Genomic DNA, 16,536 nt, shown 5'->3' with positions numbered 1-16,536 from the left:
AATTTAACGTAGAAAACTTCTGTTTAAATGGTTATACCACTTTCAAGCCTTTTAAGAATTTCGACTTTTCATTGGGTTTGCGTTATAGTGTTGTTTTGTGTACGGACGCGTAATAACAGCATTTGAAAATGTACTTATTTGTGTGTTAAATGTTGTTTACTGTGCTTTTAATAGGCCTACCATATTTCCATCCCTCAAACATTGTTGAAAAGAACATGAAAAAATACTTTAAGGAACCCAAAAAAATAAAAGCCTCAGAAATTGGAGTTTAACGTTTGTCACAACACTAAAATAAACTTGTTTTTTCAAAAAAAATCACCTGCATTCTTTAAAAAATAAGCTGAAAATGTATATTTAGCTGTTTTCAAAGGCATAATTGTCACAAATGTATTTGATAAATCAGAAATTCTTTTAGAAGGAGGACATTTGGGCACTGTCCTCGGAGGACAACTTGTTTTTGTTTAAAAGGAGAACATGTCCTCCAAAAAGAGGACGTGTGGTAGGCCTACTTTTAACTTCAATTCAAAACATAGCGTATCCTTGTTTAAATGTCTTAAAATAGAGAATATAAAATAGAAGAACAAAGGTATTAAAATATTTCATGAAAAAATAAACTGGTCAATTTGCAACAACACTTTCTCTTTCCGTCCAAGTTTATTAACACATTTCCGCACAAGTGCCTTTGGCGCCATCAGTTTCTTTTAACACACACACACACAAGAAACTATTTACATATACAACATCATGAATCATACAAAGTAATTCAGACATATTCACAGAAGAAAGTTCCAATCGGTCAGTTATTTAAAGTTACGGCGTGTGGTCAAACGAGACGAGATAGTAGGGGATGCTTTGCTGCTCATGTTTGGAGTTCCCTGCTCTGGTGTTTTGTGCGTAATGTTCCTATATATCTTGGATCGCATCAGGTATCTCACCCAAAGTTTTCGTACGTGATGCTGTCGTACGCAGCTGATGATGAAAATTGAAAAGCCCTGAGAAAATCAAACAATTTATCTTTAATTAAAAGTGTGATATTCCGCCACATAATCCAATTACGCATAAATTCATACAAGGTCACAAGACCTGGATTCCAGTTTTTGGGAGTTTCCCCAAACGTGTTAAATTTTTAATTCGGCTGGTACATATAATAATGTTTAACTTGATAGCGAAAGTTGTAAGTCGAGCCAGGCTTTGTAATAAAACGGACAGAATTCGGGCTTGACTTTAAAATGAACTAAATTTGCGTTGTAGATTTACCTTTCACCTTTTGGTTCTAATTTGGGTTATATTTCAACAAAATTTCGCGTTCGGGTGGAGTTTTTGACTTGTACTTTCGGGTTCGGGCTGGATTAGGGTCCCAATTTCAGGCCATCTTGTAATTCTGGGATATGGCTATTCAAAATTGGTGAGAGTATATGTTTCTACATGATTTGACAAAACTCGTTTGTTTCATAATTTAAGGTAAGCTGACCAGTCGGATAGAAGAACTAAATGACATTGACTAAACGACCTCTAAGTTATATATGTATAACGGAATAAAAAAATCCGTATTGTCATATTACTTCAGCAATAATTGTATACTTAGGAATACATTTCACCTGGAAAGCGTTGAATCCTGTAAAAAGCCATGACATGATCATGTGGAAATAATAGTCAGTTGAAATGAGCATGAAGTAACCGAAAATCCAGGGTAGACCCAAGCAAGCAGCAAGTGATATCCCCAACACAAGTTCATGAGTCATACTGGTTTTCTTTATTGTTGACTGAATCTAAATTGTAACAATTATGATGTGACTGTAAGAAGTGCAAACTTTTGCTTGACAAACGATAACCGCTGTTGTAAATTCTAGTGCAAACAACTAAAAAAATAGAAAACTGAATGTACTGTTTTACTACCTATGGAGGAAATATGTTCAAATAGTGAAAAAGAACCAACTGAAAAACAAACGCCATATAGTATAAGTTTGGTCTGATCATCGGCCATGTTTGTTTTTCTGTTAAGAAGTGACGAAACAGATTATGTGTATAAAATTCACCGAATTTACAAAAATATGCTGCATGAAAAATGTCATAACATTTTGCATTTTCGTATACCACTGTATGCCCACCTTTAGGCTAACGCAGGCCAAGAACTACCACGAGCTTGCGGTTTATAATTAATTGATTATTTCCGGTACTTTCACATACCTCAGTGCGTTTCCAAGTAATCTTCCGCAGGACCAAGAAGTAGACAACAAGATTGTAAAAAAGCAAAATTCCCACTGGGACCAGGAACGTGTAATACAATGCGTCACCACGAAGCCAGCACATGTCAATCATTCGGTACGAGGTTTCAGTCTCTTCCGCTTAGTGAAAAAAAACACACACATTTAATTTGCGATTTTTACGTATGTCAAGTCAAATATATTCAGCATATACCACATTTTTTACTGTAAGTTATGCGTTTATTTAATATAGCGACTAAAACTTATACATCATCACAAGTAAAAAAGATTTGTAATGACCAAATTTTGACAATCCCAGATATACATAAAGATATTTTTAATGTATGAAATTTGAATGCGAACATAACATGGTGTAGATTAGGGCAGGAATGCCAACCCTTTCATTACAAAACTGTAATAACTTTTCTACAATTTGGATGCAACACACACGTATGTCCTGTCAAGTTATCAAAATTTAAATTGGTTGCGATCTGAGTCAAGAGAATGTTTAGATACCTGAGTTTTGGTCGATATGAAACATGAAATATCCGACAGAAACCGCTACGATCAGAGTGGGCAGCCCGTATGCAAACAGCGAAACGGTTAGCCAGAAGTGTTTGCGGACGTAATCAAAAACCTGCAGTTTAAGAACAGTAAAGCAATCAATTTTGTTGCAGTGGTTTTAACCAACGCTGTTGTTGCCATCATTACGAAAATACGCTTTAGCCAGGTAATCGGATAGGAGTAGGAAAAAATATAGTCGAATAAAGCAATAGTGATAGGCTCTATGCAAATGCATTTCCACTGATTAGAAAGAAACAAATCAAAAAGGTAATAATACAGAATTGAGCAGCAGACTTGTTAGAAAATACGTCGAATTATAAAGGCACTGATTGGCGAGTTTTAAAACTCTAAATTCAAATTATCTTCGTTGAGATAAATACATTCATACTTGGAACAGCCCTGAAACGTCATTACAGACCAGCGATTACGACATACTCATCGATATATCATAGTACACTAGGCCTATTGAGGGCGTTATATCGAATCAAGCAGGTCTCACATATGGTGATGCTTGGAACACCGGCTTAATTCGGTGAAGCACCTTCAATAGGCCTGGCGTATTATGATTTGATCTTCGTTAAGGAGTTTACCTTGACAAAAGCCAAATACATGGAGTAGTTATAAACTGCCATCCAGCACCAGGCCGACAACAGTGACCAGTGGAGCGTCACAGAGATCATGTGACACACAATTTTTGTCTCGGACCGCTCGATGCCAAAGAAGAATAGAAGATAGGTGATGAGTAGATTGCTACACAGGTTTACCATGATTGGGGTTGGACGACGGTTTCGAAGTTGACTACAAAAATGATGATTTAGCGTTAATTTCGGATTTGGGCTCACAAAACTAATACAGCACATTACATTATTAATACAGCACCCGTCAAGGTTCTCAAGAGATTCGATTCACTCATTGTTAGTAAAAAAAAAAACATTTTTTGTCACTTTTAATTCACCATAAATAGCGGAAAGATTTGTTTTTCCAAATGACTTAAACCTTGTTATGTCTTTGCAAATATTCCACTGGGCCCTACACACTGAGACTCGAATTTGACTTGGACTCGCAGTGTATTGACTTAAATGGGTCTGTGTTATAGCAACGCAATTACAACATTGCCTTATGAATTGAGATATCTTGCAGTTGTATTACCTGATTGAAAGATGAATTATGATTGTCAAAACAAGGCAGACGGACGAGAGAATGCAACCAATGTTGCTCACTATGCCCAGAATCTTTTCATTAGGTGCATTGTCTGCGATATTCTGTTAAAAAAATAACAAATTTCAGTTGGCTGAAAAAGCAAAAATGTGTTCAAGAATTTTTATGAAATTTTTCACGCGAAAATCCACAATTGAAGTCACGGATAGCAAGAATATGCACATGTTAAGAATAGAAACTAAATTATTTGTGTTTTAAGGTTATAACAACAACGTTGTACCCCCAGCGCGTTTACCATCTATCCACAATTTTAACCCTCTAATTTAAGGCGCGTTGAAACGCTTAGTGCAGGTGTTCCGACAAGATGAACGCTTTGTCGCGATTGTGCTGCAACGATTTGTTTTACCGAGCAAAATAAAATCAACTCAAACTCAACTTAATGAACGAACATACATACCACCAGCAGGGCGAATGTTGTCATGTGATTGCACTCGCATTTGGTCACATTTTCATCGGATGATCGCAGCACGCATCCCCGACTCGACCATGCCAAGTTGTATTCGTCCCAGAAGACGCAACGGAACTTCGGCTCATCCTGATAAGGTTTAAACGAAACGTTACCATAAAGTCGTTTATCTCTCGAGGCCGCTAGGTGACGCACATCAGCCATAACTTGAGCTGGAAAATACTTGAAACTTACGCCAGGCGAGTTTGGTAAACAGCGATAGAGAGCGCCAAGAGCGATTACGGAAAAGAAATTTCTGGTGGTTAAAGCTGGGATGAGATTTAAAAGCAAAAAGTAATATCAACTTACTTCCGTCAGTACTCTTTGCGCCACCTACCGGAATTTACCAAACTTTGTTTGATGTGAGTTCTTATGTAACTTAGTAGCTCTATTAGTTGAACTAAATCCTGGCTTAAAGTCCAAAAATATGTTAAATAAACGTATCGACACTAGTTTGTATGTATTTCCAGCTGCTGTTAGATGGCAATGGTCAACAGCACTTACTTTTGAGGTGCGGTTGTCGCGTTTCGTTTTCCGAAATGTCAGAGTGATGGGATCAGGGAGTGATGACGTGTCTATTGATGATAACTCAATCGCTACGACTTGTGTCTTTTCCTTTTAATTTCAATACAATATTTAAAACAACAAAAGGAACTAACATATATCACTCCCACCTCATTCAGTTTTTCACCAGTGTAACTATGTTGAACTTTCAATGCCGATTTGTCAACGACAAGAGACGCTCTAACGCCCCTAGTGGCGGACTCGTGGACGCAAAGCTGACTTTCGTCGCACGTGACCTGACGTTTTTGTCTGTAAACACTTTTGGGAATTGTTAAAGACACCGGATTGGTTTGAATGCCGTTTGCTGCGTCGGTGTAAACTTTTGGGGAGATGGTTATCGAGTTATTCGCTGTAGCGTTTTCATCGTGTTGAGAAGCGTCGATTTTGTCGATTTGTTCTAAGTCCAATATCTGCGTAACAAAGACATGCAATGTGTTAAAATACACAAAACCTTTAAAGAAGAAAAACATGAAAAATGTATTATGAAAACTTTATTTGGTTTTTGCATATAAGACAACATCCGTTTTTGCATGTAACAGCTAGATTTTTCTAGCCTAGCGCCCTGCCATATGGTGGCGAATGCTTGATGGTCGGCTGATTCGTCATGGCGCTTCAAATGGGCCTGGCGTACTGTGATTTATGAAAACAACAACTATACATTTTGTTTAGCATCACACCAGTTGAATGACCTTTTTAGAATATGGCCAAGATTTCCTGTCATTTTATTCTGCTACAAGGTATTTGATTTGAATCCGATTAGAAAGGTCCTAGTAGCAACAATTTTGCAATAACTTTCTTTATCACTGGATCGATATGAGTCATTGCCGAAAAGTTGTTGTAAAAAATGTATATTTGGAATGACATGAAGGTTTTGTCGTGCTGATTTCCTAACTCCAGTGACACACGAGTTTAGCGATAGCAATCTAATTGCGGATGTTCTTATCATGCTCGAAGTGCCAGCACACCTTGACACCTTCTTCTTTGTGATGATTCGCGTCTCGTCAAACTTATATATCAGCCTTACTGCACTACAAACGACAGTAAAGATGTCTGATGACGCACGCAAAAGGAAACTCCAACTTCAGCACATGAATAGTGTTGATTGTTAATGCCTGACGATAATTGCACATGTCTTACTGTAAAGGTTTAAATGCATGGCTAGAGAAATAGCAAGCCTATAACACAATAGAAGTCAAAAAATACAAGCCATTACTTTTAATTAAAATTTACATTTTGATATTGCCGTTAAGTTCAGTTTTATTTTCGCTAGGCTGACAATACCTAAATGCGTTGCGCTCAATCAGTGTGCAGTCTAGATTACTGATTTACTGAAAGTCCGCTAAACCATCAAGTTTCGTTTGAACATTAACCACCAGGCTCATGGCAAATGCCGAGTTTTTGTGTGTAGGAAAACTTGCACGACCATTTTGGCGATAAACGAACCACCAGAAGCGTTGCAAAAAGAAGCGTTGTTGTAAATATTTTGACAAATTTTGACCTTAAAAAACTTTTTTTTTACTAAATTTTGATCTATGAAGAATTCATGTATAGTTAAATTACGCATTATTGTTCAAAAAGTTAAAATATGGCTAGGCTAATCTAACTAGAGCGAAAGAATGTGTAAAAGTCTAACAGAAGGGCAAAAATCTGAACATAGACCTAACCTATTCTGAAAAGGGAATGCGCTAATTAAAAATCACTGCCAAGAAACTGCAGCTAAGACACAACGAAAATTATTCAATACTTTTGTATAAACGAAAGACACATGAAGTATCTAAAGCAAAACCGAAGCAAGAGCTGCACCTAACCTGCAGCTGCCGTAAAATGACTTGGGACCTACCAAAATTTTGCACGTTTTGAGGTTTGCTGAGCATCACGCCATATCAGCCTAATTATTTCACTCACTTGATGGTTTATGATTCGCAATAATTGGGGCAATGGGCCAATTACAACAGTATAAAGTAGGCTACAAGGTGTAAAACGAATAGTTTGCTGGCAGTGCAACCTCTGCAACACCACGACAATGGAGTTTGTAAACAATTTTAACTTTGTAAAAAAATTTGACTTACAATTTTTTTAAAACAATTTTGACAATTTTTGACCTATTCTAAAATTTTGACAAAATTTTGACTTTTTTTGACAAGTAAAAAAATATTTGCCCTAATGATAACTTACTTCTACCGATATACGAGCAGTGTCGACCAGAATACTCGTTGTTTTACGCGCCAGTTCAGTTGTTCGACCAATATTCAACACAGAAGTGATGAGAGTGTTTTTTTGAATCCAAGTTGCTCGATCGGAAAAAGAAGTTTCGTGGTTCGCTGCCGCTTTGGATTGTTTGGCACTACTTCTTTCGGGTAACTTGTCGATAATATTGCTGGCGACGTTGGCAAAGGTTATCAACACCTCCTGCGAAATTTGTAAAAAAAATGGATTACGAAATTTTGTTTATAATGTTAGTTTGTGTACAACACACACCATCCAGAAAACTCAAATAAAAAGACAACCCCTTTCCTGAATCACTTTTTGCAAAGTTACATGTAGACTTAAAATGCGACGTTTCTAAAGACATAAAAAGTCTTTTTATTTGATAAAAATTCAGACAAGGTAAACTACAAGCGGAAAACTAAAAACCTGAATTCAAACTAATTAACGTACGGTCGGTTAAATTTCGAACTCTTTTTGTCCATATCAATGTAATCCCTGCCCTGTAATTGGGGGTATAATATATTACAAAATATCGATATATGAACCTCCACTCACAATGTTTGTGGAGACAGATAACTTGCTGATTCGCTGAAGCATGTTCGTCGCCTTTTTATGGTCACTTCGATTCGTTCCAGCTGAAGTCAGTATGTCCAGATTTTTCACAACTTTTTCGACAGTCTTACTTGTGGTGTTGGAGTGCAGCTAAAAAGTATCAAAATTTGAAACTGCGATGTGTAATGTCACGAAAGAATGTCATTAAATAAAATTCAAAAATACGATAACCTAAACATAGAATCTGATGGAAACAAGTCCAATGATACCGACACAAGTTCAATAAAAATTGACTCTGCTGTGGTCGCCTAACTCAATACGTCTTACCGCAAGATGGGAAACAGAGTTTCAATAAAAGAGATTGAAAGGTTTGGGTTTGTAGAAACAAGTACAAACACACACATAAGGCATCAGACATCAATAAAAGGGTTGTGTAACTCCATTTAGTTGTGATTAGCTTGGATGGCCTTATTTACCCCTATGGTTACCTCGTTTTCCAATCCTTCTATTGTGACGTCACACGACAAGTGATGAAACGATTTGGGATCGAACTTGAAATTTGTCTGTCCGTCCTTCTGCGTGTATTGCACACATCTTATAGTAGCCATTGAACGATCTAGAAAAGTTTTTATGGCAGGGTAACATAACTTCCAGACAGTGGTGGGATTTAGCCGGTTCGCATCGGTTCAATGGAAACGTCTCACAAAATTTTATGAGATCAGCGAACCGGTTAGCATCACTAGTAACTGTCAATAGACTTTTTGTAACAGAACCGGCTGAAAAATATGACTTTTCTGATAGAGCCGACTGACAAAAAGTTTTAATTCCACCACTGCTTCCAGGCCATCTTCAAATTGGCCATGCAAACAGGCCACAAAATTGGGCGAAAAACGGCCACCTTTTTCGGCCGGTCCTCTTCCAAAAGAACCCTTTTTATATGCCCATGTAAACGGACTAAATATAGGTATTAGAACAAAAAAAATATATGAGTCATGGTCATACTTACTGCTGTCAGGACAGACTTGTTTCGATAAAGCAGGGAGCTTTACCCAGGATGAAGGAAAAGTAAAGGTTCCGTTTGCAGTTGTGATTGTTTCCTCCTCACAGTAACCTACATCATTATAAAAGTTATAGTTATCTAAACACTTTTCCAAATTGTGCTAAACTGTAAACACAGCTAAATGTTAAAACCGTGGGGGGATTCAGCCGGTCATCACCGGTTCTATAGAATCGTCTCACAAAATTTTGTGAGATCAGCGAACTGATTAGCATTACTGGTTACTGTCAATAGACTTTTTGTAACAGAACCGGCTGAAAAATATGACTTTTGTGATAAAACCTACTGACAAAAAAATTTGAATCCGATCACTAGTTAAAATTTATTGCTACGAATTACTAATTACATATTTTACCAATAGCTTTTAAGCCTAACTTTTAAACTAACGGACTCAAAATGAAATAAAACAGTTCTAAAAAAAGTGTTTATAATCGGAAGTTCGAGAAATGTTTATTTCCAGGCTGAAATCAGTGTTGACAGTGTTATAAAAACAAATTAATTTCGCTAAACAGCATCTTCAGTGTCTAGAGAGCAATAAAAGGGATTATAATCGGGTTACAAACATCTGGATCCTATAAACTGTCCAATTGAAGACGCCCCGAATGAGACGTTGAAACGTCGTAAGAGTCAAATACAATTGCGGCTTGATCAAAGGGACAGTATGAAATATGCCTGGCAGGAACACTTTATTCATCTGGTATCTCCATTTGATTTGTAGTTGTTATGCAGCGTTTCTTATAATAAAAAAAAGTAAAAAGTCACACAGTAAAACCTGTGCAGTGTTGAAGTGGTTCTCCTTTGAATCCATGCTTGCATGTGCATGTGAATGATCCGACAGTGTTTGTGCAAATCGCGTTTTCGGCACAAGCTCCTGATGCGCATTCATCATTGTCTGCAAAAAATCAGAAACAGCCTTAGGCTAATTGCTTTTCATTGTGACAGTCAGTTTGCCGAACATTGAAAAATACGAAACGCTTGTACTTTTAAGGCCCTTAAAACTAAGGGTATAATGGTCTTATCTTAAAAACAATAAATTTCAACATTTTAGATAATTTATACAGCTAAATGAATTTTGCGTAGAGTAGCCTATAGAATAGACCGTGAGTTTTGATATTTGCTGGCCTTTAGGTATAGCATTTAGCATAATGTTTAAAGACTCATATTAGGAATCGTAAGTGGCATTAAGATGGGTCATTTATTTTCTGTCTGCTTTTAAATTTCTTATATGGCCCAATAAGCCAGCCCATGCTATAGCAAACGCAGCAAATTATAGGCCAAATTTTCTGTTTTTGAAACGACATTATACCGTTTTACAAGAGGCAAATCTTGTTATTGCTCACCATTATAGCAGTGCAATCCTTGAAATCCGGTGACACAAACACAGCCAGGCGATGTCGCACCTAAGTCACACCATCCACTGTTCCAACATGAATCTTTCTCACATTCAACCGTCTCTGTAAAAGTATATTTCTGAAAATCAACTATTTTGTTGAATAAGAAACGATTAATGTCCACGTTAAAGAATATTTTTCCTGTGGATCCTTAATACTTTTTTGGGAGGTGTGAGTTAAAAAAAACACAAATAAAAATACGCATAGTTATAAATGTAAAAAGCAATTTGGATTCTTTAACCGGTCTGGTGTTTCGCAACCCGCAAATGTTGCGTAATTTTGTTTTCGTGGCCTACATGCAGGCGTGTTTATATCTAAACGTCAAAAAAACGGCCGCAGTCTGAATTTCGAAACAAACAACACATGCCAAAAAGCAACCAGGTGTCACGATTTAATGCATAGCGTTGAACACAGTAAACTTCTCAAAAATCTTGCATTAGACACGCCGATGGTATCTGTCATATCCAAATATGTTGTTTATTTCACCAGCAAAAGAGATTTATCTAAAACCATAGCACAGTTCCGGAAGGTTTTTCCTCTGGTTCTTGCTGACACAATCAGTTAAAGCATCACCAGACGCACTAATTGGAAATTCACGGTTGTTGCTCCAGGATAACTCAGTTATTTACCTTTTTGGCATCTTTTTCCTGTAAAGCTGATTGGGCATTCGCACCGAAATCGCGTTTTCGTCGGCACGCAATGCCCGCCGTTTTGACATGGGTTTGGAAAACAAACATCTAAACGGCGAAAATGTTAACGATAACCAAGTAAAAATTTTCAAGAATTTTCATAGTGCATTTATCATTACATGTTAATGAGACAAGAATAGCAAATATCACTTAACTAAATCAAAGTTTTATTACTGAAAAAATAATAACAATTTTTTTTTAAATTCTTACCTTTTACAAGTACGTTCGTACACAAGAAATTCCCCCTTTATATGCAAAACAAACTTAATAATCAGGCAAGAGTCATAATTTTATTTTATCATCAATTTTTGGTGACAAACCTGACATGCAATAATGCGTTTAACTTCACAACCGCAACGCAAATCACATGTAAGCCAATTTGGTTCGGTTTTGGTGTCCACTTTACAGTTTTGTTGTACATTCCGTTTTTCAATCGTCTGTTTATCTTTTCTATCATTCCGGTGGGGCCGAGTATCAGTAAATCAGGTTTCCTGGATGAGTTTAAAACTGTAATTACGCGACCGATAAAAACCGTAGAAGTCACACAAATTTGGGTTGACCGGCAGATTGGTAAAACATTGTCTTGCGTCTTGATCACTTATGAGAACTAAGGATGTCATTTGTAATTGTGAAATAGACATTTCCCACAATTGTATTGCCCAACAAAACCCATAGGCTGATTTAAAAACAATGAAAACCTCATTTTTTTTTACAACTAATCAGATTATTAGATCAATGAAAGCATGTCGACACCATACACTTTAAGCTGACAAAGGCATTTAAAAAAAATCAACTTTGAGTAATTAGTTTCACTTTAAAAGTGTTTCGCTCACCCTGTCGACATGTTGACAGCAATTGGTCCAATCTTCACTTTTGAATTCACTTTTGCCGTATACATTGGTTTTAAGTAACTGCGAGGGGTAAATCTAGCCGTGTAAGACGGTGTAGCGACATTGACAACTACAAATGTAAATGTGCTTGTTACAAACAAATTAAAAAATATGTTATATATTTTATCCGAGAGGTCAAATTGAATTTTCTATTTAAAGACAAAACAATTTCAAAGATTTAACAGATGCAAATCACGTTTTTTACTGTGTTGTATAAGTTTAGTTTTTTGAAGACATTATTTGAACCGTTATTTTATCAAAATTATGAAAACGATTTAGGCTTACACGTTTGCTTAACTTACAATGTATAAAAAACTGCAAAGGAATGAAGCTCATGTAGTCTGTCGTAATGTGTTTGAGTCCGTGAAGGTTAATAGTAGTTTTGGGAAAGTCCTTGATTACAAGGTCGATCGCTAAATAACCTTCCAATGGTGTTTCACGACGAACGAAGGTCAGCATACAACCATCCTATCAAAAAGATCAAATTTGAGCGTGCGATATTGTAGTAAACAACGTTATTTTAGTCACACATCATAAAAAGTGAAAAACAAATATTCAAAAAAGCCACAATATGATGTCTTAATTGACTGTCAGCGCATAAATTGCAGTAAAACCTTATTACACTTATTAAAAACAAATAATATATTCGGGGTTACCGTCCATTTAAATGCAAAATAACAACGATGTAACTAAGACCGACTACGGGCGCTAGCCATAAATATGGTATTTATAGAGTAAGTCAAGAAAATAAAATGTTTTAAGAAGTTATCTATAAAATGAGACTTAAATACAGGCGACAATCGGACATGGCCTATTTTTTCGAGAATAAACAAAATTTTCAAAAAAATGTAAGTTTGCAAAATGCATTCGCCAACCTGGTCCAAAGTAATGATGTTACGGAGCTCTGTGCTTTCGTTCTTGAAAAAACATTTTATAACGTCTTGGTCAATATCCGTCACCGGAATTTTAATGGTGGTGTTTGCGTTGTTAATTCTACAACAACATACAGTTAAAAAGCAACAACTAAAAATAGGAACCTGCAGTCACTTATGACAAAAACTGCAAAAACGGTTTAATCAAACGGTAAGTTATTACATTTTGCATAGAAATTGGTTATTTTATTGATCTATCTCACGTTATGACTGGAAGCATATTTGTAACTGGTGACGAATTCGGTAGGTTTGTGTCTGATCTTATGCCAGTTTTTCCACCCACTTCCACTTCCCAAAGTCGGTTGCCTGGCAGAATCATATTACTTTCCATGCCCAAGGCAGAATACCTAACAGAACAAATGTAATCAAATTTCACACCTTTATTTTGATGAAAATAAAATCATAGTAAAAAATTTTGACCAACACATTTGTTTATCTAGAGTTCTAGACTTTATCAGTTACCTGTTTGTTGAACTCAATGAAAAATTGAAAAAATATTCTTTTTGGACTTAAAAATATGTTTTTGCAATACTGTAATCTATAAGTAAAATTGTAATCGTTATTACTTAATTTTAACAGCTTACTGAAGGGCGAAATTTGATGTTTTTTGGTACATTTGCACCGCAAAATTGTTACCTCCCCACAACCAGTCTGACTGACTGTCGTTTGTCATCAGCTGAAAATCTGCCAATATAACATTTGATTTTGTGGTATTTTATAGCAAAGTATCAATACATTACATAACATAACAACTAAAAATAGGAAACGTAATTGAAAAAATAGGCCAGACCGTTTTTTAATACAGTTTAAGAAACAAAATGACCCCTTTATCAAACAGTTTCGACAAACAAAATGGCGCTCACTGCAGGCTTAAAGACTGTAATTGTTTCAGCATTGTGACGTAAAGAGCAAGCGCGGAAAATGAGCAATCACGCAGTTACTTATATGCGCCGAGCTTGGAGTAGAGTTGCATTACCACAGATTACAGATTTAGTGCAGTATTGCAAAGGATTTTACCAGCAGAAAGACATTGTTTGCGGAATGATGGACAGCTGTTTTTTCAAAGGGTATGTAGTTTGGTTTACTTTACAATGAAGTAAATGTTTGGTGTTTAGAAAATGTGTACAATGTCACAGTATGCTGCATGCAGTTCAATTTACCTGTGAACTGATCATTGAAGTACCCACCCCCAAATTAGTACATCGGAAAAAATAACATACTTTCTGAGTTCTAACCTTGAACAAAAACTATTGAACAACCCTGGGTGCATCTCCAATGTGTTGTTATGTTTGGGCTTTTACCATGGAAGAAGGAATACTGCCACCCTAGTCGGAACACGAAACTTATCTGCAAAACAGTACATAAGTCCAACTGTCTCAATGTCTGATATTTACACACTTATACAGTGTTAAGCTTACATAACTGTGTCTCTTTTCAATTAGAGTTACATTAAAGGACAGTTACAAAAATTCTGTAGGCCTACTGCAAGTCTTTTGTTTTTTTGGAGGACATGTCCTATTTTTAATTAAAATTTACTTGTATTACATCAACGCTAGACTATGTCCGACTTTTTGCATGTTATATTTTTGCTCAATATATATTTACATAAATATGAATGGTTGAACATCCCCATTTCAATTTAGCTTAGAAGTGATATAGTTTGGTGAAACAAAATGTCAGTTTTGTGACGTAACAGATGCGTTCAGTGTGAGATACGATAGTTGTATACTTCCATTAGGAACTTCCCACGTATGTTTGGAAAAACTTGGTTCGCAAACTTAAATTTAACTTTTTTTGTCAATATTCCATTTTCAACTAACGCGTCTTGTACTATATCTATGCCATGATAAAAATTATGATGTAGCTTCAGTTGCGCAACTTTTCGTCTCGAAAATCAGTTGCAACTTTTTATTCTTACATTAGCACAGTGGTTCTTAACGTTTTTATCACGGCCAAACCCCAACGATATTCTTCAGCCTTTGGTCGAACCCCAACAAGTTGAATCCTGGATTTTTAAACCATTTTGTTTTGTGTGTCACAATTAGCTTTTGACCAAACATTGTGGCAACAATCACTTTTTGTCATTTTGTTAAATTCTGACATAATAATACAAGCAACTTGTTTCAGGATTGCTTTAATTCGGGCAATTTTTAGTTTTTATCGAAATGAAGCATTGTTATTTTTAGCAACTGTGCACTAACATGACAAAAGTGAAGTAATAAGTTTTGGTGCCAACAAAATTTCGTTGTTTTGCTGCTTGTGAACAACGCTCACAATGCTTATTGTTACGTCACAAAAATAGAAGACAAAACCTTAGTGTAACCTTCCAGTGTTTTGATATTTAGCAAATAAATTTTTTAGCGACCACAGAACCCCAAAGTTTGACTAAAACGAGTATTTGTATTGTACTCCCAAAAACCTCCGAAGGATCGTCGAACCCCTGGTTGTGCGTTGCCGCACCCCTGGGGTTCGATCGAACCCCGGTTAACAACCACTGCATTAGCACTGAAGCGTCTGAAGTTTTGCTGAGTTGAGCTTTGTATTACGTCATAATGGATTTACACACTGTATTTACGTTGCGTAATTGGTAAATGTTCACGAAGTAGCCAAAATCATACCAACAGCTTAGATTAAATTGGCCAACTTAATCTGGATATTTCCCTGTTCATTTATTGATTACACCACAAAGACTACACTAAATAAATACGTTTTAAATCTCCATTACTTTTACTTTCCTAGTGATTGCAGTTACTAAAGTTTAAGTTCATGCAATAACTAATTGTAAATTTGTTTACCTCCGGTATGAGATCGTCGTAATTTTTGGTTGGATGCCAAGAAACCGTTCCTCCACGAAAGTGTTTCCCTTTGCTCAGAGTTATGCAGAAGGTCAAAACAAGCAAAACATAACGCAACAACAAGCAACGAAATCCGATCATGCTGAATAACTAAACGGTATCAGCACAAATCGATTTGCTATTTTCTGGAAAAGTAACTACCGCATATTAAAATACCGCACATCCATTGGGCAATATACACGTTCTGCGTTTTGTACAGTTTGACTTAGCACGACAATTTATGCTGTATCAAGACTGTCGCCTAATTTTTTTTCACTTTTCCGCTACAGTTTTGGCTTCGCTAATAATTCACAGCCGTAACGTGACAAATTTAAGCAGACCTTTTTAACGCGTTATTTTGCTAATGAAATGACTGCCAAAGCTGCCAACTCTTCATTCATCTTTTTTTGCATGCGCACTGTAGATCGATATTTTGATGATTAACTGTACTTCACAGGTAAAAGAAGTCTAAGATGGACAGATATAACTATATTTGAACTCTTTCAAGGCACGTATTTCCGCATCAACTACAGACCTCTTGTCACAGGATGAAAGGAAACGTCGATCAAAAGCAATTATCACGGATTAAGAGAACGAAAGTAAGTGCACGAAAAGGAGAAAATAGTTTTGCAGGTCATTTGTATAATCATATCGACAAAATCCATCTTTTTGTGTAATTGTTTAATAGCGGTTTTATTTTAAATTCTTAAAATGTGAACGCCATTACACTATATATAAGTTTGGCATATGGATCTATATCGGAATAGGCGGGGCCGGTTGTGAGTGAAAACTTGCAGTAAATATATATATATAATGATGTGGGCCGGTTGTGAGTGAAAACTTGCAGTAAATATATATATAATTAGGACCGAAACTTAATTGCTCGGTTTAATCATAAGTATTAAGCTTAGATATTTTAGTGTACATTGACATGTTGAATAGGGAAATGCTACAAACAAACCATATGTATAGCCAAGAGTATGCCGAT

The 16,536-nt window shown here is 36.2% G+C and overlaps 1 protein-coding gene across 1 annotated transcript; it reads right to left on the bottom strand.

The window, feature by feature from the left end:
* Positions 1-648: 648 nt before the first annotated feature.
* On the bottom strand, positions 649-15,683 carry LOC145225358 (uncharacterized). The gene is made up of 25 exons (XM_080092045.1): positions 15,510-15,683; positions 13,950-14,061; positions 13,299-13,398; positions 12,918-13,061; positions 12,658-12,775; positions 12,085-12,250; positions 11,726-11,852; positions 11,213-11,383; positions 11,103-11,137; positions 10,833-10,940; positions 10,153-10,266; positions 9,585-9,704; positions 8,762-8,866; positions 8,244-8,371; positions 7,759-7,905; positions 7,171-7,404; positions 5,106-5,405; positions 4,936-5,046; positions 4,384-4,521; positions 3,918-4,030; positions 3,359-3,566; positions 2,721-2,841; positions 2,188-2,345; positions 1,599-1,769; positions 649-992 (listed from the first exon to the last, which is right to left on the bottom strand). The coding sequence occupies exons 1-25, from the start codon at positions 15,648-15,650 to the stop codon at positions 801-803; spliced, it is 3,582 nt and encodes a 1,193-aa protein (XP_079948171.1). The 5' UTR covers positions 15,651-15,683; the 3' UTR covers positions 649-800.
* Between the last annotated feature and the right edge of the window lie 853 nt (positions 15,684-16,536).

The sequence above is a fragment of the Phallusia mammillata genome, chromosome 4 (genome assembly GCF_965637545.1).
Source record: "Phallusia mammillata chromosome 4, kaPhaMamm4.hap1.1, whole genome shotgun sequence".
Lineage (NCBI taxonomy): Eukaryota > Metazoa > Chordata > Ascidiacea > Phlebobranchia > Ascidiidae > Phallusia > Phallusia mammillata.
Note: the sequence above shows the minus strand (reverse complement) of the source record. Positions and strands in the feature narration are given on the sequence as shown.